The sequence below is a fragment of the Melospiza georgiana genome, chromosome 14 (genome assembly GCF_028018845.1).
Source record: "Melospiza georgiana isolate bMelGeo1 chromosome 14, bMelGeo1.pri, whole genome shotgun sequence".
In the NCBI taxonomy this organism is placed as follows: Eukaryota; Metazoa; Chordata; class Aves; order Passeriformes; family Passerellidae; genus Melospiza; species Melospiza georgiana.
The window spans coordinates 14,183,914-14,205,361 of NC_080443.1; the positions used below are offsets into that span (position 1 = coordinate 14,183,914).

General features: G+C 57.8%; 4 protein-coding genes and 1 non-coding gene across 5 annotated transcripts in view; 3 read left to right on the forward strand and 2 right to left on the reverse strand.

Moving 5' to 3' along the window:
* Nucleotides 1-440: 440 nt before the first annotated feature.
* SETD6 (SET domain containing 6, protein lysine methyltransferase) lies at nt 441-4,794 on the reverse strand. The gene is made up of 9 exons (XM_058034134.1): nt 4,727-4,794; nt 4,527-4,625; nt 4,297-4,441; nt 3,637-3,778; nt 3,141-3,335; nt 2,892-3,015; nt 2,465-2,645; nt 1,982-2,124; nt 441-1,503 (listed from the first exon to the last, which is right to left on the reverse strand). Exons 1-9 carry the CDS (start codon nt 4,751-4,753, stop codon nt 1,192-1,194), a joined length of 1,368 nt encoding a protein of 455 aa, XP_057890117.1. The 5' UTR covers nt 4,754-4,794; the 3' UTR covers nt 441-1,191.
* Nucleotides 4,795-5,960: 1,166 nt separating this feature from the next.
* Nucleotides 5,961-6,033, forward strand: TRNAK-UUU (transfer RNA lysine (anticodon UUU)). The gene has a single exon. It is a non-coding gene; the product is annotated as a tRNA-Lys (tRNA).
* Nucleotides 6,034-6,663: 630 nt separating this feature from the next.
* Nucleotides 6,664-12,010, reverse strand: LOC131089328 (SNF-related serine/threonine-protein kinase-like). Its single transcript, XM_058034017.1, has 6 exons — nt 11,927-12,010; nt 10,473-11,099; nt 8,917-9,058; nt 8,545-8,757; nt 8,308-8,445; nt 6,664-8,161 (listed from the first exon to the last, which is right to left on the reverse strand). The coding sequence occupies exons 2-6, from the start codon at nt 11,059-11,061 to the stop codon at nt 7,321-7,323; spliced, it is 1,923 nt and encodes a 640-aa protein (XP_057890000.1). The 5' UTR covers nt 11,062-11,099; nt 11,927-12,010; the 3' UTR covers nt 6,664-7,320.
* A 2,640-nt stretch (nt 12,011-14,650) lies between these two features.
* Nucleotides 14,651-15,950, forward strand: AGRP (agouti related neuropeptide). Its single transcript, XM_058034303.1, has 3 exons — nt 14,651-14,837; nt 15,062-15,156; nt 15,759-15,950. The coding sequence occupies exons 1-3, from the start codon at nt 14,654-14,656 to the stop codon at nt 15,948-15,950; spliced, it is 471 nt and encodes a 156-aa protein (XP_057890286.1). The 5' UTR covers nt 14,651-14,653.
* A 1,527-nt stretch (nt 15,951-17,477) lies between these two features.
* The window catches only part of ATP6V0D1 (ATPase H+ transporting V0 subunit d1), a 33,839-nt gene continuing 29,868 nt past the window's right edge, over nt 17,478-21,448 (forward strand). Inside the window, exon 1 of the mRNA XM_058034143.1 lies at nt 17,478-17,656. Within this exon, the coding sequence (XP_057890126.1) occupies nt 17,527-17,656 (130 nt within the window). The 5' untranslated portion in view covers nt 17,478-17,526. The remainder of the gene's footprint in view (nt 17,657-21,448) is intronic.

The window sequence follows — 21,448 nt, forward strand, 5'->3', positions numbered from 1 at the left end:
GTGTTCAGACCTTTTATATGCTTTGGTCATCACCAAGTTTGTGCATATCTAAAAAACAAGTTTTAACCCAAACCCCAAACTTTACCCAAGATACAGAATGTAATACTCCTCTGACATGTGTGTTTTCCAATATGATTACTTTGGAGACACAGGCTACCAAAATACCAGTTTTAACAATGTCTCTCTGAAGGATAGTGGCTGCTGTGTGAGATCCTGCTCAAATTCCCTATTGTCCCATCTGGGAAACCAGAACAAGCTCCCCTCAGTGCTGTTAAACCACCCTGTCCCCAAGCACTGCAGGCAGGGCTGCAGCTGAGCTTTGTCATGAGTGCAGTGTGGGTTTTCCTTGTCTGCAATGCTTTTAACTGCAGCAGCAGCAACAGTCCCTCTGCTCTTAGATGGGGCTTCACACCTTGTTGAAGTAGAGAGAGCATGGGCTGGGTAAGGAAACTCATTTTTATTAAATAGAGCTTGGCCTGTCAACCATCAGTGTTTTGTCATGCAAAACCAAAGTGAGTTCACGGTACAACTGCTTCAGGCAGAGGGTGTGTATCAAATGCTCAGCCTGCAGCAGCTGTGAAACTGTGACAGTGCTCCTCCAGAATAGTCTCAAGGTCACACAGAAATACCTTTTGTTTCTAAAAGGAAATATTTGTTATACTGAGACTACATGAAGACCAGCTGGATGGGCTTGTACTCTTGAACATGTTCAACATAAAGTATGTACAGGTGAAGAGGTTAGTGATGTCAGCAGGCCCACCTGCCAGGTATTTACTCTGAACCTCTCTAAGGTAAGAGCTACCAGCTGGATTTCTTCACTCTTAATCTGGACAGGGAGCAGCTCTTGCCATAAACTTCTGATGCTGAATGAGGGAATCCTCTGCTGTTCTGGCAGTGTATGTCTGCCTTCCTAAAACAGCCATTAGCATGGCTGGGGTTTCTTAAGGCTTCTGGAAAAAGGTGGTATTTGTGCTCCAGAGCTCTCATGGTACAATAAGGTCACTCAAAACCACCTTTGTGCTGTGAAGATACTTCTTTAGAGGTAGCTAAAAATCCATGTGCTGTATGAGGGACAAGTGGACCTGCAGTCAGTCTTGCCATCTGTGCTCTCTGCTAGAGAAGAGATGGCCAGGGGCTGACCTTTCCCTCAGGATGAGCCCAGCCAGGGCCTGGCCAGGGGCACTGGGGTTTTTATTGTACCAGCTCTAGCAGCTGGTGCAGGATCCTCTTCTGTCCATAGCGCACGTGCAGCGCCTGCTGCTCCCTTCGGCTCAGTTTCTCATAAGCCTCCTTGTTGTTTAGCAAGTCCTGCTCTGCTTTCAGGTCTGCCCCATAGGACTCCAGGGTCAGCAGCACACTGTCATAAAGGAGCTTCTTGCAAGGGGTTTTAAGTCTGGAGAGGGCCTCATTTGAAAGGGTAGAGTTTTCCTCTTCGTCACTGTCATCTTCCCAGCCATCTTGCTCCTTATACTCCTTGAATTCTTCTTCTGACATGCAGAGCACCTGTAGTGACCCAGGCAAAGGGAAAAGTCACTGGCAGTGTGAGTACATCAGTAGAACACAAGAGCCATGTGGAGCAGGTGAGTTATTCCTCAGCTGCACTAAAGATTAAAAGACTAAAACAGGCTTAGATACCTAAGTGCAAGTAATTGTGGGTTAGAAGAACATTAAAACATTAAATCTGGGTATTGGCAAGTCTTGTAAAGCATCTCAGCTGTCACCTACAAAGTTGTGACAGCTTTCTAGAACAGCAGTGGCCATGGAGCCATTTGAGACAAATATGTGGATGGCTACTTCATGAGAGGAAGATGACTTAACAGCATCTGGAGCTGGGCAGCCAGACCCCCTACCATTGTTCACACAGGACTGTAGGTGCCAAACTGCCTTCAGGTGCTTGTCCCCTTCCCTGAGCCATTCTGCACTGCTGATTGGCCCAGCTGCACTCTGTGCTCCCTTTTGCAGCTCTTCTGGCCATTCTTACCTTGAGGGTCGTGGACAGCTCTTCCTCTGTCAGCACCTCATCCCAGCCAAGCACAAAGGCACCTTCCTCCCCCACCATCTCCAGCTGGCACAAGAAGTCCCACTGCTCTGAGACCAGCTGCTGCTGCGCTTCACTTTTGGCTCCTGTGTCAAAGACAGCAGAGCTGTGAACACAGCCGGGATGGCAGAGGGGGAGGGTGGATGGAGAAAGGGAAAGAGGAGGCAGAAAACCAAGGCATGACCCCAGCCCCTGAAATGCTGTGGATCAGGCTTATTTGCATGTCCTCCCTGTTGAACAGAGGTGCTGCCCCACGCCGTCCCAGGGGCCAGGGTGGCACCTGCGCCGTCCCAGGGGCCAGGGTGGCACCTGCGCCGTCCCAGGGCTGGGGTGGCACCCGCGCCGTCCCAGGGCTGGGGTGGCACCCGCGCCGTCCCAGGGCTGGGGTGGCACCCGCGCCGTCCCAGGGGCCAGGGTGGCACTCACGCTGCAGCGCTGCCCTGCGCAGTGTCACCATCTGGATGTCGGCCGTGTCGTGGCTGTTGCCCGGGTAGGGCTCTGCAAAGCCGTACATGTGCAGCAGCTGCCAGTTGGCCATCTGCCCATAGGTGTTGAAGATCTCCTGTCCTTTCCTCACGGGCTGTGTTGTAACCATCCTCAGACAGTGCTGCAAGCAGGGGGAGGAGAGCAGCTGAGCTGTGCTGATCCAACTGCTCACCAGGGGCTTTCAGAGAGCTCAGATGTCCCTGAGCTCCTCCTAACCAAACATGCAGCAGGACTTTGTTTTAATGAGATCCATGCCAGACTTGCTGCCCTGGGCTGAGACCCTACCTTGCTGTGCCCCCGTTCCCAAAAGTCTTACTAAAACAGAACCAAGCTGTGACAATGCCTGGTGCAGCAGCTTTGCACTCACAGGAGAGTATTCCAGGTTGGCATTATGGTTGGCCACATGATTCAAAATATCTGCTACAGGCACCATCATGGGAGGATTGGGCCCCTTCTCATCTTCTTCCTCCTCCTCCAAAGGTTCCTGAAAGCTAAGACAAGCCAGTGGTACACATGGCTGCACAGGACAAGTGTCACCTTACACTCATTCTTGTGCAGCTGCAACCTCTAACACAGCCTGTACTCCTTTATCTAGCTCAAAGCCCTTACTTCTCACCTGTAAGCCATGACAAATGCCACCAGCTCCTTATACAACTCCAGAGTGTGCAATTTGGGGTCAAAGATATCAGGGTGGGTCTCCATGAAAGGCAAGATGATGGAGTTGTACTCCAGCTGGATGTTAGCTAGATCCTTGTCCACAGCTTCTGGGATGCCTGTGCCCTGCAGGAGCCATGTTCGCTCTTCTTGAGGCCTGTTGCAAGAAAAACTGTTTTTTCTCCATCTGTGCTAGTGCCAAGGGTCTATAAACTCCTTCCTCCTTAAAACTCCCAGCTTCCCCCTGCTCTCCAGGTCCTTGTTCTCTAGCTCTGCCTGTAACATAACTCCAGGAGGGCCCCTCAGGCTCCTGCCAGTGCCAGCAAACGGCTGGAACAGTGGGTGTGTGTCACCCAGCAGGACCACATCCCTTCCCAGGACAGAATTCAGCAGCCCTGGCCTGTGCCTGCCTTCAGCTGTGAGCCTGAGCCTCCCCAGCCCTGCTGCTTTCACCTTACCAGAACATGGGGTGGTCCAGGCTCCTGAAGTCCTGCCAGAGGGAGAAGTACGGCTGCCAGTGGGAGCTGCTGGCTGTGTACTCGTGGAGCAAGGCCAGCAGGAGAGGGACCCAACCAGACTGGCTCTGCAGGGACTCCTGGGCTACAGAACCAGACAGGATGGAGAAAACCTTAATCGTTGTGTTTCAGAACCAAACCCTTGTATGACAAGGCTCCATGCCTGTCTTCAGCCAGAGACAGGGGTTGAGCTTTTAGTCTGGTTTGTCTTGGCTTTGTCCTGAGCTGAACCAGGAGCAGAAACGGCTTCTCTGGAATTACAGATGAGCTCTGCCAGGCCTCACAGCCTTGCCCTCCTCAGCCTGAGGCTCTGTGTGCCTGCAGGAACCAAGGAACTGTTCTTTTCTTACCAGTGCTTCAAGGAAAGCAGCATAGTTCAGATGCCTGTCAGTTAGAAGCTGGAGATGTTGCACTGATGTTTTCTCCCTGTCCAGCACAGCTCTCAGGGAAGCGAGGGGATGCCCAGCCCTCCCCTTTCCTACCTGGTATCAAACAGCCCTGCAGCATCCCGCACAAACCAGAAACGCTCCCGAGGCTTTACACAGACCCATTTACTTTCAAAGTTACAGAAGACTTCAGTTGACACAAGAAGCTTGCACTCACCTTCCTGCAGGAGTGCGTGGATGGAGGTGGTGTGCTGGGACAGCAGCGCCGTGCGAGGGATGGTGAACAGCACCTCTCCCGCCTGCAGCTCCTCGGCAGCCAGCATCCCGTACCCCGCCACCGCGCCCTCCCTGCTCAGGCGCACCTGGGGCCGGAGGGAGCCGTGAGGGGCGGAGCGGAGAGACCGGGGCGGACCTAGGGCATGCCCGTGCCGGCCCGCGGTGCCTCACCTTGGGGTTCAGCTCCACCCCGGCCCGCCCGCACCACGCCAGGAACGCGGAGAGGGGGTCGGCACTACTGTTCTCCTGGGCGCCGCTCTCGACCGCCGCCTGTGGATGGAAGCATGGGGTGAAGGGGAAGGAGCCGTGAGGCCGATCGCGGATCCCCTCAGTGCCGGTGTGTCCCCGGGAGCCCCCGGGCTCCCCCGTACCTTGAACCGCTTGGGCGCCGACGCCATGACGGGGCCAACACGTGGTCCCGGTCGGGCCCTTCCGGGTAGCGGAGCTCCGCCCCCATGGGCCGGGCTAACGGCGGCCAAAAAGGGACAGAAAGGGCCGGGGAGCAGCGGCGGGAACGCGTCCCGGAGCCTCCTGCCCGGGGGGCTCGCAGTCCGTCTGTGTGGGGCCCGGCCTCCGAGCGCCTCCCTCAAGGCTCTGAGCTCCGTGTGGTGCCTCTCTGCGGGATCCCGGGACCACCGCGTGTCTCTCTGCCGGTGTGTCCGGCCCGGTGCACCTCGCGGGGCTGCGGTGCCTCCGTGGCTGTCATGGGGCCGCGTACCGGTGCGATCACAGTTCCAGACGTGGGATAAAAGCAGCGGGCTCTGATTAATCCGGGTAATTAAGCTTGTGCTCTTGTTCAGTCGACACCACACACACTCCCACCATTCGTACGGGCTCTAATCTCCCTCCAGGGCCGTCCCGAGGCCGCCGTTCCCGGTTCATTAGTGCTGTCCCCAGCAGAAGGGGACTGATCCATCTCTGGCTGCTCGAATGAAGCCAATTAGTGCGCACTAATTGGTGCGCACGAGGTGTTTGAAGAGGCCCCGCGGGGCTCCCCCACCCCGTCCGCAATTGGGTTCCGCTTTCATCTTCTCCAGTCCCTTCCCAGCTGGGCAAGGCTGGATGGGCAGGGTGGGTTCCCTATGGAGCAAAGGGGTCCCCCCCTGAAGAATGGGGAGGAAGGGCAGTAGAACGTGTGGGATGGCACCTGCAGGTGCCCCCCGGGCTCTGTGTCCCGGTGACCGAACCCGCAGCCCCCCCTCCCTCCCGCTTCACCGCGGCTCCTGCGGAAGCGCCGCCGGGGCTCGGGTTGGAGCCGCGGCCGCTGCAGCCGCAGCCGAGCCCGGAGCCCGGCTCGGCCCCGCCGCCGCCGCTGCTCTGCCCCGGCGGGGCCCTCCCGCCTCCCTCGGGAGCGGCGGAGGCTCCGGGGCCGCTCCCGCAGCATCCGCTCCTGTCCTGCTGCGCATCCCCAGGGCGGGCCCTGAGCCCGCCCAGCGCCAGCGAGATCCCAGAGCCCGGGTGTTGGTCTGGCCCGCGCTGGCAGCCTCGCTGGGCGGTGTGGGAGTGGGGAACACCAGAGTGGGTCCCCACATTGTCCCTGCGGTGCTGAGGAAAGCGGGGTCCCCCCCCCCAGCCGTCACAGACCACCCAAGAGCCCAAATGTGAGCCTGGATAGCTCAGTTGGGAGAGCATCAGACTTTTAATCTGAGGGTCCAGGGTTCAAGCCCCTGTTCAGGCGGTGCATTTATCCTTTAATATCAAGGAAGGGAGTGCGTGGGCAGGGGCAGCATCTTCCTCTGCTGCTGGGGCCCTGTGGGGGCTGCAGGGTCCCCAGGGCATCCCTTCCTCCTTTTCCTACCACCAACTCCCCAAGCTGTTCAGAGCTGGCTCCATCCCATCTGAGACCCACACAGCATTGCTCTGTTCAACCACTCAGTACTCAGGGAGATCTCTTGTTGGATGATGAGGACAGACAAGGGAGCTATCATGGGTACACGTGAAAGGAGGAAGAAGGAGGATCGATAGAAAAGGAACAGCAGAGCTGGAGGGAAGGAAGCCCCAGCTGGGCTTGAAATTGGGGGCTCAGGGATGGCTTCAAGCTGAGAGTGGGGAAAGCTATTGGGGGCTGAGTGTTGTTGACTCTCAAGGGGATGTGCAGCACCCTCCACCTGCCTTCTGGCATGCCCAGGCCTTCTCTCACCTTTGGGTGTTCATCATCCCTGTCCTTACTCCCATCTGGGGCTGCCCTGAGCTCTAACCTGGGTCCCTGCCCACCCTAGCTCAGGCAGATGCTCCCTTAAAGCCACCCCTGGTGCCAGGGAAGCCATGCCAGGGACAGTGATGTTTTTGCAATGACACTGCACCCGCATCAACCCACGAGTTTATTTTATTGTCCTGACAAACTTTGCTTCCCAGCGGCTCCGATCCTTCCAGGGCATGTGCCACGGCTCAGGCCGAGCTCCGGCCCATGCCTCCGTCGTCATTCATTTCTTGCCAGCAAGAAAACAAAGAGATAATAAATAGGAAGCTTATTTGCAGGGAGGGCCCCGGGGACAGCCTGGGGTCATGGGCCAGGCTGTGCCTGGCCCCGGCCAGGGCTGCTGGGGGGGCTGCAGGCAGGACAGCCCAGCCCCGGGCCATGCACACTGTGGGGCTGGGGCACTCAGGGGTCTGGGGGGGATATAGCAATCTCTATTTAATTACATTAAAATAGACTATTTAAAAAATTATTTCTAGTAGTTAAAAAAGTGTCATGGTCCATCCCATTCCAGCAGGGTCATGGTGCTGTCCCAGAGGTTTGGGGACACACTGGCCAGTGCTGGGATGGACTCCAGTCTGCTTCACCCTGGGCAGGCCTGTCCAGGGGATGGTCAGTCACAGCGGGCTCTGGGGGGGTGCTGGCAGGGTGGCCACCGCGGCTGACAAAGCAGGGCACTGTGCCACCCACCAGCCCCACAGCCACCACAGACCAAGGGCAGGGGAGTGGGCGCCCTCCCAGTCCCACAGCAGGGCCAGTCCCGGGGCCTTAAATGACATGGCAGCAGTTGAACTGCCCCAGTGACAAGAGGCTCTCCTTGGAGCCCGGCCGCAGTTTGAAGGCCAGGGCTTTCTCGCAGAGCGGGAACTGCAGGAGCCGGTCCCGCAGGCTGCCCCCCTTGCCCTTGCCCGGGTCCAGCTTGATCACACTCTCTGCGCCCCCTTCAGGGCCTGAGCTCTCCACCGACTGCTGGGCCGGGCTGATCTGCTCCCCCTGCCCTGGGGACGTGTCTGCAGGACTTGGGAGGGTGGCAGGACTCGTCTCTGCCCCCAATACCTGGGGAACTTCATCTGAGCTGCTCTGGGGTGACAGGACGGCTCCCCTTTCCTTGGGGAACTCTGCTGAGGAGGCCCCAGGCTCTGTGTCCTCCTCCCTCCTTGGGGACTCACCTCCATTTCCCCGCAGCACGGGGGCACCCCGGCCCCCACTCACTCCCTTCCCAGCCCAGGCCACCCCCGAGCGCCCCCCCCGGCCCCCCAGCTCCACCCCCGGCCCCCAGACCTCCCCGCGGCCGGGCGGGCGGTGGGCGCGCAGGAAGGCTCGCATCTGCTCCTGGTTCAGAGAGCTGCTCTTCCTCTCCATTGCGCAGGGCCTCTCCTCCTCCTCGTCGTCCTCCTCTTCCTCCTCGCAGATCTGCTGCAGGGCCGGGGTGCTCTTGGTGATGGTGGTGTCAACGGCAGGGACCTTCAGCAGGGTCCCGGTGGGCTGCCGGCCGCCGATGTCCCCTCCAGGGGGCAGCCGGGACGCCCCGGCGAGGCCGCCCATCTCCGTGAAGGGCAGGAGGCTGCCGGCGCTGCCCGCAGAGCCAAACGTGTCTGACAAGTTGGGCCTGAGCAAGGGGAGAGAGGTGTCACTACCCGGCTGGGCATCACAGGAGCTGTGACAAGGAAAAGGACAGGGGACGGCCAAGACCCTGCCCTGGGGACTCAGGATGGTGGGGAGGGTGACACAGGATCGGGGCAGCAGGGGGCTCACCTGCTCTGAACCTCCTTGGCCAGGTTGTAAACGAGACTGAGGCGGTGGCCCTGCTTCTCCTGCTTCTCCCGCAGCATCCTCTCTGCCAGCAGGAAATACGTGGCCGTGATGTGGTTGTAGCGGTCGGCTTCCAGCGCCCTGTGCGAGACCAGGGAGTTGCAGCACACACAAGGGCTGTGCTTGGAGGGACCCCCAGAGCCCTTCACGGGGCTCCCAGCCCCACAGCCCATCACTCACTCCTGGATGGTGTCCCGATCCGCGATGTTCCCGCACACCATGGCCTGCAGGATGATCTCGTGCTCCTCCTCAGACACGCGCTTGTGGGAGGTGAGGGGCAGCAGGGAGCGGCTGGCAGGGGACGGGTCCACCCCCTGCAGCCACGAGTGGCCCTCGATCTGCTCCAGGGACGCTCGCTGCTTCGGGTCCCGCTGCAGCATCCTGGAGATGAGACTGGGGAAAGGAGTGACGTGTCAACCCTGCAGCACCGTGTGAATCCCAAAGCAAGCAGCTTTGCCTGCTCTCCCCACCTCAGTTCCCAGGCATCTGCCAGGGCTGGGGCAGCCACCCCGGGGCAGCAAGCTGGGGGTACAGAGAGGGGGTGGTGCTCACTCAGCGCACTGTGCCGAGACGTGCGGGGGGACGGTGTAGCGGCAGTCCATGATCATGGTGAGGGTCTCGCTGTCGTTGGCCTCCTGGAACGGGGGGTGGCCGCACACCAGCATGTAGAGGATGACTCCGAGGCTCCAAATGTCTGCAAGAAGCAGCAGCAGCAGTTCAGGTTGCACTCACCATGGCCCAGGAGATTCCCCACCCCAGGGACCCCAGGAGGGGCTGCCCCACCAGTGCTCACTGGGATCTTCCTTGGAAGTAACAGCCTCCAAGTCTTGCCCCATGGACAGGGGGACCATAGTCCCACCAAGGCAGGGAAGGACCTTCCCATCCCCACATCCAAATAGGTCTCAAGGGACTTCACCAAAGCAGTTGAGGTGTTATCACCTTGTCCAGGCAAGGACAGGAAGGCCAGCCCTGAGCTCTGCCCCGCTCTCCACTCCCCCGGCACTGTTTCACATAATTTCTCAGCTTCCTGATTCCCAAACCCCACCACAACCATCCTGGCACTGGGCTGTGCTTTAGGAGACACCACAGCAATCAGAGAGGGACATAGCACCAATCTAGGCTCTCCAGCTGCTTGGGGACCAGCTGGAGCAGGATTGCTGCCCTGACCTGGGGACAGGGATAGAGCCAGAAGCATCTTCACTGGCTCCTCCTGCCCAGCACATAAATTCCTGCAGATGTGCAGGTTTAGGATGCTGAGCACGCCCTGGGGCGCTCCGTTAATACCTTCAGCTGCTTAAGTCAAGTGTTCGAAAATTTCTCATCTGCGTCAGTTTTCTCTCTTCATTTCCCTTTGCAGCGCCACCAGCTTATTTTTCTACCGCCTCCATAAGCTATCCCTGTTCTCAACACAGGATCCGCCTTTCCCTGAGCCAACGCTGGGCTTTTGCCTTTAAGGGCTCGTGTTTTGCTTTGCTAAATCCTCCTGCCCTAATTCCAGCCAGCCAGCCAGCTCGGATCCTGCTTCCCTCCCACGTCCCCTCTGTCACAGCAGAGCTTCTTGGAGCCCCCAGCCCAGCTCCCCATGCCCTCGGACAGTCTCCCCAGACCCCTGCACCTCCCCTGCACCCGGGGAGGAAGAGCACTGGGAGCCATGGGAAGGAAGTGGTTTTCAGGGTGGGGATGGAGCAAAGGAAACTTTCGGAGCCCCTCCGCCCAAACAGCAGCATCCCGAGCAGATTTCCTTCCTGCCTCGCCCCGCCAAATAACCACCAGCGCCAGATTGCTGGCAGCTGTATGCTCACACTGCTTCTCCTGGCGGCTGCCACGCCAGGCTCACAGCCTGCTTGGGCTTTTTCCCCTCTCTGGCAACCATCACTCTGTGGGATCTCTGTGGATGCCAGGATGGTCTCTGCAGGGAGGACCCTGCTGTGCCAGGGCAGGGCTGGGCAGCCAAACACACAAGGGACAGGCTTGTCCCTTGCAGGGACAGCAGTGCCACTGTGTGCTCCTAGTGTAAGGGGCATAGTGTAAGGTACCCAGCTGGCAGGACCATGCTCCAGGCCAGGGACAGGAGGAAGGCAAGTCCTCAGGACCCCCTCAGCCCTTACCAACAGCCGGGGCATCGTACTCATCCCCAAGCAGGATCTCTGGTGCCGAGTAGGCCAGGGAGCCGCAGCTGGTGGTGAGCATCTTGCCGGGCTGGAAGCGGTTGCTGAAGCCAAAGTCGGTGAGTTTGACCACCCCTTGCTCCTGGAAGAAGACCACGTTCTCGGGCTTGAGGTCGCGGTGCACTACGTGGAGCTTGTGGCAATAGGAGATGGCATGGACGATCTGGGCAAAGTAGTGCTTGGCGCGCGGCTCGGCCAGGCCGCCCTCGTGCCGCATGATGTGGTCAAACATGTCCCCACCATCGCCCAGCTCCAGGATGAGGTACAGCTTGGCGTGGGTGTCGATGACCTCGTAGAGGCGCACCACGTTGGGGTGCTGCACCAGCTTCATGCAGCGCACCTCCTGCAGGAGCTGCCCCGCCGCCTCCCCCGCCAGCTTGCTCTTGTCGATCACCTTGACGGCCACGCGCTGCCCGGTGAAGACGTGCCGCGCCAGCTTCACCACGGCAAAGTGGCCCTTGCCCAGCGTGCGCTCCAGGTCGTACAGTCCCGCGATCTTGGCCTCGCCGCAGCCCTGCGCCCCGGCCATGGCGGTGCCCTCAGGTGGGGACAGGCATCAGGCAGGCGCTGTGGGATGGAGGAGATGCTGAGCAGTGTGGGGTGAGGGATGGGGTGCTCCCAAATGCCAGGTCCCCCAGCACCCCTGACACCAGCACTGCCTGGACATCAGGTCCCCAGCAGCCTGGGCAGCCCTGACACTCTACCTCCCAATCCCCATCCCGGGACCTAAACCCCCCCATCTGTATCCCCACCTTCAGTTCCTAGTACTCTGGGAATCTCAATACTTCCATCTTCCATCTCCCAGGGCATCCCATAATCCCCATGTCTGGGTCCCCAGCATCTTGAGCACTCCAACACCATCCTTTCAATTCCCAGCATCCTGGACAACCCGATACATCCCTCGATTTCCCAGCACCCCAGGACATCCTGATACCCTCTCCTCCAGATGTCCAGAACTGCAGCACTCTGGGCACCCCAATACTCCTGCCTCCAGTCCCTCATCACCCTGAGCAGCCCCATACCCCTTCTCTGCTGGTTCCCAGCAGCCTGAACACTTCATACCCCTACCTCCAAATCGCCAGCACCCCTGTCACCCCACACTCCCAGACCCCAGCATCCTGAGGACCCCAACAATAACAACTTCCAGGTTTTCGGCATCCTGGCTACCCCAATATGCTCACCTCCACCACCAGCACCTCTGCGCACCCCCACACCTCCATCCCCAGTCCCCAGCACTCCGGGCCGCCCCCATAACGCCAACCTTCAGCTCTCCAGCAGCCCTGTCTCTCCTGTATCCCCATCCCTAATCCCCAACATCCGTGCCACCTCCAGACCTCAGCACCCTGGGCACCCCCACGCTCCCCCTCTGGCGGCCCGGGCACCCCGATACCCACCCCTGTCACCCGGTGCGCCCCGGCGGAGCCGCACTCGCTGGGGCGCGGAGCTGCGACCGCCGGGGCTGCGGTGCCCGGGCGCGCCCGCCCCGCTGACGTCAGGGCGGCTTCGGGATCGCGCCTTAAAGGGCCCGGCCCGGCGGGGCTGCGGCCGGGGCGATGCTCATCGCACCTCCGGAGAGGCAGCCCCGGGCCCGGCTCGTCACTGCCTGCCTGGGGTAGCGGGGCCTCGGTTGGCCCTAGCGGTAACGAGGGCTGGTGATGAGCTAAACGACCCGCCCGCCTGCCTGGATGCTTCCAGGAGGAGAGGGAGAGCCCCCAGCCCGGGCTTGTCTCCGCAGGGTCCCGCCGTTGTGGGCTCGTGCCCGGGATGCCCGCTCGTGGGCATCTCTGCTGTGCCACTAACCCATTCCACCACCCGTTCCCTCCCTCGCTGGGGCCTGGAGCACCGAGCCGGGAGCGCAGCCCTGGCCCCCCTTTCCCCCTCGCTTTAAGCCGGTCTTTTCCTGGAAGCGGCCGCCGAGCGGCCGGCCGCCTCATTTAGCTCGTTACTGGCCATCGGGATGCGCACAAAGCAGATGTTGCTCCTGCAGATTAAAAAGCTCTCAGCGCGGCCGCCCTCGTTCCCGCTAATGCCTTCCCAGAAGTCCTGGCCCGCGGCCCCGGCGGCTGCAAACAGCCCCTAATGAGCTGTGCCGAGCGCTCCGTGCGGGGGCTGCGGCCAGCGGGGCCCCGGCAGCGCCGACTGCGGGCCCGGGCTCCCCAGGGCTGGGGAACGGGGGAGCCGGGGCTGCACGGGACACCCGGCACCCACCCGCGCCCCGGGAATGGAAGGGGCTGCCAAACCTGCCTCTCGCCCAAGGTGACTCTGTCCCGGCATGTGGGGTGCAGGAGGCATCCAGGTGCTGTGGCAGGGGATCCTGACTGGGTGTTGTGCATTGGAGGACCCAAGGGGTGCCGAGTGCTTCCAGCAGCCACACACAGCTGGAGAAAATGACACATGGCAGATGAGCTCCTCACCGGTCCTGGGCCTGCTCAGCCTGTCCCTCAAATGCAGCAGGAATCTGATCATGCCAGGATAGGGGATGTAGGAGCAGAGGAAGCCTGCCAAGAGCCCCAGAGGTGGTGCTGCAGCCAGGAGCAGTGGCTCACGCTCTGCTGAGGATGTGCTGGGAGGCCTGGGGGGTCCTCCCACCTAGAATCAGCCTGGGCAGAGCCTGGGCTGTCAGCCTTCACTGCAGGGGATGTCACAGCCTGCTGAACCTGTCCTGTTATGTTTTATTCCCCCAATTCCTTGCAGGGCCGAAGCCACTCAAGGCCACAGGAGTTCCCCAAAGGAGCCTGGCTCTGGGGAGATGCAGGTTTTCCAAACAAGACATGAGTAAGAGATGCAGTTAGCACAGGTGGAAGCCTGGAGAATCTGCAGATGGTATGTGGTCAGGAGCTGGAGGACTTCTAGAGGCTCTGCACCGTGAGTGGATGCTTGCCAGGAGATACAGATAGGCAACATTCCCTTTGAAAACCAGTCAAGCTTGGCATGGTTTTGGTGAGGAGATTGTAACCCTATTATTTCTGTATTTAGGAACTAGGAGATGTCCTCAGGCTTAGTGCTGGGAAGGGAAGTGGGCTGGAAAGGGAAGTGGGGATCACTTCCAAAAAACCTGGGAGTTTGGAGCTAACAGGGACTGTTCCTTCCTGCAGCTGTGCAAGGCACAAAGCAGGAGCCCCCCTCCCATGCACCACCCCACTGGCTGCCTCTCCATCCAGACAAAGCCCATTTTCCAGAGGCTCCCACCTACCTGGTAGTTAGCAAAGTCATGTGGCCACAGCACTTAATTAATAAAGAGCTGATATAAATGCCAGTAAACATGTGGGGAGGAGGACACTGAGGCAGAGAGCGGTAGCAGCGCTTCCAGCGAGCTCAGTGGAGCAGCGACAGCAGCGCCCTCTCTGCTGGAGAGGTCAGTGCTTGCCATGGGAGGGGTCCTGGGAGCGTGTGGGATGTGACCCCACAGCAGGGGGTTTTGTGGGATGGGGAGATGAGGACGGGCCAGCACTGGGCTGCTGGAGCCAGGTTTGGAACCTCAAGGCTGCCCAAGCAGCAGGAACAGGCTTTCCAAGGATTTGGCTGACATTTGGTGGATACCACCTCTGGGCCCCTTTACTTTTGCTCCCTAAGAGGTCACTTACTTTTTAGAGCCTTCAGGCCCCCAAAGCCCACAGCCTGGCCCTGCAGCTTCTCCTGTCCCCCAGCTGCATGTGCTGTGGTCCATCTCCTGTCCAGCACTCAGACTCTAGTGGCACTTCCAGGCTCAGAGCCTGGCAGGAGCCATGTCACATGTTTTGGCCACATGCTGTGCACCTCAGTGGTCTGGTGGCTGCTGTGTGTTGGGTAGGAGAACCTGAACTGACACAAAAAAGATCAAATCTCAGTCCATTCTCTGCTGATCACCCCTTTCTGTGGGGAGATCACGAATGTGCTCTCATGTGGAGTGCCCCACAGCACATGACAGAGCTTTGGGGGCTCCTGCTCCCAGGTGTCTGTGGGCCCAAAAAAAGGCTCTCAGGTCCAAGGGAACAAGCTGGGAGTGGTGGCTGTGCTGGCAGAGGCTGACATGGCACTTCTTGGGGTGGCAGAGGATGATGGCAGTGGAGGGGACAGGCCAGGCTGCCACCAGGTGCGCTGATGCTGGCCAGGCCCCTCTGCACAGGTTGTCCCCCAGGACCATGCTGAACGTGCTGCTGCTGTGCTGTGGGCTGCTGCAGGGGATCCAGGCTGTGCTGGATCTCAGGACTGCTGACCTGAGCTGTGGCCACGTGCAGAAGGCGAGCGGCGGGCTGGAGCGGGTGGACAGAGCCCGCCAGGCCAGCCTGCAGCGCAAGGGCAAGGAGGCGTCTGCCGAGCCGGCAGGTGAGTCCTGAGCCCTGCTCCTCACCGAGCCCACCCAGGGCCCCAAAACTGAGCTGGGCATCCCCTTAAAGCAGCACAGCTTCTCCTGGCCCTGGCTAGTGACAGCAGCCTGGCAGCCCACGGGGAATGGGGTCTTTTTTTTGGGGGGGACCCACGAACAAAGGCAGAAGGATCGGAGCTGACCCTCCAGCAGCCTCTTTGTGCAGTCTCTCTGTATCTCACAGGAGCTCTCCCAAGGCTGGGGTTTGAGCAGATGGCCCTGGGCGTCCAAGAAGCTGATGGTGACATTGTGCAGAGAGGCAGCCTGCTGGAACCACAGGTATGGCTCCCTGAGCTTTCTTACAGACACCCTAAGAGCGGGGTGGCCTCAGGCCACAGCAGCCTCCTCTGTGTCCCTGGGGCTGGGGGTTTGGAGCCAGCACAGTGTGGCCTGCGATGGGACTGTCCATCACCTGAGGAGCTGGGATGAGCTGAGGCTGCCCAGACCTGCAAGGGGCTCCAGCACTCAAAGGAGAGTGGTCCAAGCCCGTGCTCCTGTAATCCATTTAATTAAGCTCAAGTGTAGCCCAGGAAGCCTCTGCAGAGCAGGAGCTCGCTGGGCAGTGCCCTGTGGTTGCCTGGCTCAGCCCTGGTGGCTCTGTTTGGGCAGAAGACACAGCACCATTTTCTAAAGTCCAAGCTGTGCTTCAAAATAAATGTGTGCAGAAAGGCCTTGAGACACCATGGATGAGGCACCAATGCCTGTAGAGAGTCCACAGTGCTCAGCAGTGATTTCCAACAGAAAATGGAGCCTGGAGTTGAACACAAAAGAAGCCTCCGCAATGCCAAGTTTCAGCAGCCACTCTTGGCTCTCTCCCACATTGCTGGCACAGTGGTCCAGGACCAGCTCTCGCCCTCCTCTTCCTCCTCTCTCCCCTGCAGGCATCATCCACAGAGCTGCAAGCCGAGGGCCGTGAGGAGCGCTCCCCCCGCCGCTGTGTCCGCCTGCTGGAGTCCTGCCTGGGCCACCAGATCCCCTGCTGCGACCCCTGTGCCACCTGCTACTGCCGCTTCTTCAACGCCTTTTGCTACTGCAGGAAAATCAGCACCACCTTCCCCTGCGGCAAGAACTAGCGCCCCAGGGGCTGCCAGCTGCCCGCCCCTGCGTGTGCCTCCTGCTCTGCAGCTCCAATAAACCAGCCCTTCGCAAAAGGCCTTTGGTTTGCAGAGTGGGGATGGGGTGACGGGCTCTCGGGGGGTGGCAGCAAGGTGAGGGTGGGCTGTGCACGGCTTTCCTCGTTCCATTAGTGCTGTTTCAGCAGCAGGGCTACCCCAGGTGATGTTCAGGCTATGCTGCTGTTACCCACAAAATCAAGTTTGTTCCTTGGTAAGCACCGAGCCGATAATGACACATTCCAGAGAGATGCTGATTGTTTATTTCAGAGCTGCCCCAGCCTGGGTGCTCGGTGCTATTCCACAAATGCAAATGGCTTTCTGTGCCATTATTTACACATAGAACTTCAGGGTTAGTGACTTCCCAAGAACAGCCCCTCTATTAAGATTGGTTGGTAATTTCGCATAGGAATCACATAACTTAATCCAGGTAACTTCTACTCATGCTCAGGGGAAGGACCTTCAGCTATGGATATTTTTGACCCTGCAGGTGTGATTTTTGGTGTTACAATGCAGATAGTTCAGCTCTAGGATACACGGACCTCGAGTATTTCACTAGGTTTACAATGTGCGTGTAGCCATACATCACCATCTTGACTTATTGCATCCTTAAAGCTTGTTCTGGGATATTTTTGAGTGAGGGGCGCTGGCTGCTGCCTGTTCTACTGATTAAGTCTCCTTCCTGATTAGGTTTGAAAGTACACGGAGGTCTTGTATCAAAAACCATCTTGCCTTAATATAACCTTGACATATCCCACATTTTGCAACGCCTTTACATCAAACAAAACTATTTTATTTATTTCACAGAGCAGCTCCTGGCAAAGCCCTTTAACTGGCTAGGTACTTCCCGACTAGTAGAAGCGGTGTCTCGGCAGCAGGCGACACTGCGAACTTTACTTGCGTATCCTCCTTGTGCCTGTACGGCTCACGGCGGCTTGGGCGGAGGGAAGGGGAGGCTCCCGCCGAGCGCTGTGCAGCCGGAGCAGGGGCTCACGGCGGGCAGGGGCTCACGGCTTAGCGGAGCGAAGGGGAGGCTCACACCGGACGCGGTGCAGCCGGAGCAGGGGCTCACGGCTTAGCGGAGCGAAGGGGAGGCTCACACCGGACGCGGTGCAGCCGGAGCAGGGGCTCACGGCTTAGCGGAGCGAAGGGGAGGGTCACGCCGGACGCGGTGCAGCCGGGGCAGGGGCTCACGGCGGGCAGGAGCTCACAGCTTAGCGGAGCGAAGGGGAGGCTCACACCGGACGCGGTGCAGCCGGAGCAGGGGCTCACGGCTTAGCGGAGCAAAGGGGAGGCTCACACCGGACGCGGTGCAGCCGGAGCAGGGGCTCACGGCTTAGCGGAGCAAAGGGGAGGCTCACACCGGACGCGGTGCAGCCGGAGCAGGCGCTCACGGCGGGCAGGGGCTCATGGCGGCCGCCATCCCCTCAGGCCGCTCCCGCCCCGCGCTGGCTGCCGGGAAGGGGCCGCGGCCACGTGAGGCGGCCGGTCACGTGAGGCGGCGGGCGGTAGCGCTGCCTGTGCCGCCGCTGCCGCCATGTCGTGTTTCCCGGAGCTCTATTTCAACGTGGATAACGGCTACCTGGAGGGGCTGGTGCGCGGCTTTAAGGCGGGGATACTCCGGCAAGGCGACTACGTGAACCTGGTGCAGTGTGAGAGCCTGGAGGGTGAGTAGCGGTGGAGGCCTGAGGCAAGCGGAGACAGCCCCCCCCTCCCCGCCATCCTGAGGGAATGTCCGGGCTGAGGGGAGATGGTGGGGGGCTGTGGGGAGACGAGGGGAGGGAAGGGGCTGTCTGGCAGTGGGGAAAAGAGCCGATAGCGGCGTTTAGAAGGAACTGTTCCCTCTTTACCCCATGGCTGGTCGGTGTTCCGTCTGGCCCTCACCCCGCTCAGCTGACTCAGTTTCCCGGTCAGCCTCAGCCCGGCCGTGTGATTGCACAGCTGCTGCAGCGCTGAGAGGGAACTTGGGCTCCTGCTGCTTCCTTGAGGTGGCCGTGTAGCTGTACCCTGCGGTTTTGGGAGCCTGGTGGGTTTTGACAGGCCTTGCTGGTGAGACATGTTTGTGCCTTCACTTCTTAAAGGGCAGGAAGCCTTTTAAGGCCTGAAACAAGGTTGTTGTTATTACCTTAGATCCCTGATATCCATGATTAGTGTTTAAGGAGATCAGGTCAGCTAGGAAAGTACCTGCTGTTATTGAAAGATCGCTAGTGGAAAAAAAATGTAGTGCACATCTCAGTAAATTCACCAGTGAATTATCTGTTGCCTCTGATTTGGTGTTCTTTTTTGAGGCTAATTCTGATTTCCAGCCGTCATCTTTTTTTCTAGATCAATGTGTACAAACTTGCAGAACTGTGAGGATTTCTTTTTTAACTATGAAGATGGTGAAACATTGGCACAGGTTGCTCAGAGAGGTGGTGGATGCCCCATTATTGAAAGCATTCAAGGCCAGGTTGAATGGAGCTCTAAACAACCTGGTCTAGCTGAAGATATCCCTGCTCATTGCAGGCACTTGGACTGCATGGCCTTTGAAGGTCCCTTCCAACCCAAACTATTCTGCAGTTCTATCATCAACTGTAGTCAGCTCATCATCTTAATTAGTTGGTGCTGAACTGTTCCTCTGATCACTGACCTGCTTGGCAGTTTTCACTCTTTGGTGTACAGAACCTGGACCACAAATCACAAGGATTAAAACCAGGCCTGTCTCGAAATAAACTAGAAACACACATATCCAGAGATGTTGGTGGTTTTGATCAGTGGAACTAGAATTATTGGATCATTTTTTCTTCTAAAAAAATTAATTAAGCATCAAGGTTATGTAGACAATCATTGCTGAGTGGTTAATTGGCATTGACACTTTAGATGAATCCCTGGCCTGCTGAACCCTGGATGAAGGTTACCTGGAGTGAGCAGCTCTAGGTTGTAATAGAATGGAACAGAGTGCTGTGTTTGGCCCAGTCTACCTTAAAAATCCCCAGTATATTTTTACTTAGGACAGAATCTCTTTTTGTTTTTCTTTTTTTTTTTTTTTTTAATTTTTCTTTCAGCTCTTTGCTTGCAGCAGTCACTGTTGTTCCTGCTGTGGAGCCCAGGGTCTGGAATAGAGCAGTGGCAGTGACTTCTGCTCCCTTGGTAGTCACAAGTCTCAGCATGCCCTGAGCTGTGACTTTTTCACCTTTCCTGCAGACAGCTTCCTCTTTGGAGTTCTTCTGTACTTGGAGCTTCTCTTTTCTCTCTGTTTCTCAGTTTCTGAACCAAGCTGTGTGGTTCTCCCTTGGAGTGGTGCTGGCTGCGTTTGGAATGAGTCACGTTGGAGTCCCCCTGTGTTTGCCATGGCGTTGTTGCTGTTCTGTCCCCAGCAGCTCTCTGTGGTGGCAGCTGCTGTGCTCTTGGTCACGCTTCACTCTGAACCTGGAGGCTCTTCCAAATTCACTGCCTGTCTTGTTACTCCTTCCTTGGCTCGCCGTGCCCTTTTGGAGAGGGATTTTTCTTCAAAGGAGCATTGTTCTTTATTACTTACATAGGTCTCTGGTCAAACAATTTCTTTCCTCTGTCCTTTTAGTGCTGATTTTCACATTTCAGTATTTGTTTTCTGTGTTCTACTGACTGTTAACAGATGCACATCTGCCCTAAATCCTGGCAGTGGCTGATGTATTAGCAGCCAAAATAAGTACTGGGGCATAAATTACTGATACATTCTTCTCTACTCTCTGTTTAGTCGTTGCTGCTGCCTCTCACATGTCTGGCTCTGCAGTTGGTCCCAGTCCTGGAGCAAGTGTTTGCCCTGGCCATAGAGAAAGAACAGCCTTGGTCCTTCAGGCTGGGTCTGGCCCTGGGGATTGGGTATCTGGCTGCTTGGAGTATGATTTGCTTCCAGGTCTGAAATGCTGCTCCCTCTGGTGTGCCCAGGTCAGTCTGGAAGCATAAAGGGATTGACTTGTCTGCTTCAGGACTCAGGCTGGCAGTTTAGTGCTGCTGGCAGGGAGGCAGTCATGCTTTTCTGCATGATCCCCTGTTGTCTCTGCTTGTCTGATCACAAGGTAATCTGGTCCAAGCTCTCCATTGTTGGGTCAGAGCAGAGAGCCAAATGGGCTGTCTGTGGCCAGGCAGGCTCTGAGCTGACCATAAGAAGTGCAGAAAAATGGATTGAGGGTGTGTATGTGAGAGCTGTTTTGATATAAGCTTTCTCTTAAACCCTTCAGCAATAACACATTTAATCCCTTCTTTCAGCTCCAAAAGTCCTGGTGCTCTGGTTGTTCCTCAGCCGAGGCCCTGTGCAGCAGCACTCGTGGCCTGGGAGCGTTTGGAGCCTGCCTGGTGGTCGCTGCTGTATCCAGTTCCTGCTTCTGACACAAGGTGTCAGTGAAGGACCTGGAGCTGCTTTCCTCTGCTCCAGTGCTGTGAGCGTGGATCTGTGCTTAACTGGAATCTGTTTGGGGCAACCAAACTTAGGAGTCACCCAGATTTCTACTGTCAAAAGATTGGTGAGACATCTACAGCTCTTCAGGCTGTGGTGGCCTGTCAGGGGTCTGATGTTCTGTCAGGAGAATGAAAAGCTGTTGATGCAATTGAACAGTGGTGATGCTTTTAAGCAGCAGAGTTCAGTCTGGGACTGGAATGTAGGTTATGAACTGGCTTTACTGTTGGTCTGCAAAGCTCCCTTCTGCAAAAAGTGTGCAGAGACCAAGAAGTGCACAAAAGCATCTTGAACCAGGAGTGTCTTTACCCTTGTAAGCATGTTTTACCCTTGTTCATGAGCATCCTATTGCTACTACTACTTATTCTTGCTTCCACAGCAACAGTGTAGAGAGCTGCTTTCTTTCTGACTTGCCAGTGTTGTAGAGGTGATTGGTGGGTGAAATCCAGCAGCAGGATGTGTCACCTTCTGCCTGGGTGATGAGGCTGAGGAGTGGCAGGGAGTTGGCTCAAGCTTGTGGGCCTCTTTTGGGAGAGGCCTTCAGGAAAACTGTGCATCTCAGCACCACTGCTCTGTGGGTGCCTGTGCCTCTGTCCATGCAGCTGGCACAGCTGGGATGCCTTGTAAACAGTGGTGTGCACTTGGAGGAGTGGGATCTGTCCATGGGGTTTGTCTTTGTACACCAGGCTGTGTGCAGTGTGGGCTTTTGTTTTCATTGTCCCAAGGATCTTTTTTCTGCCCTGCAGGCTGCCATTGCTTTGAGGTGTTCAGCACATCTCCTTTCACAAGAGAAGAGCAGAGAAGGCTGTGCTACCTGTCTCTTTTCTGTTTTATCACTGTGGCCCTGGAATTTAGGCCCCAAGAAGGCTGGAGTGAGGCTTCTCTTTTGGGGTAACCACATGGGCAGTGTGTCCTCTCTTGTGTGAGGGTGTTGCAGAGCTCCAGACTGACTTCAAGAGTGCTTTTGGTGGAGCTCATGATATTCCCCTGTGTGAAGGGGGAGCAGCACAGATCCTTTACTGTGCTACCAAGCAGGGAGAGGCTG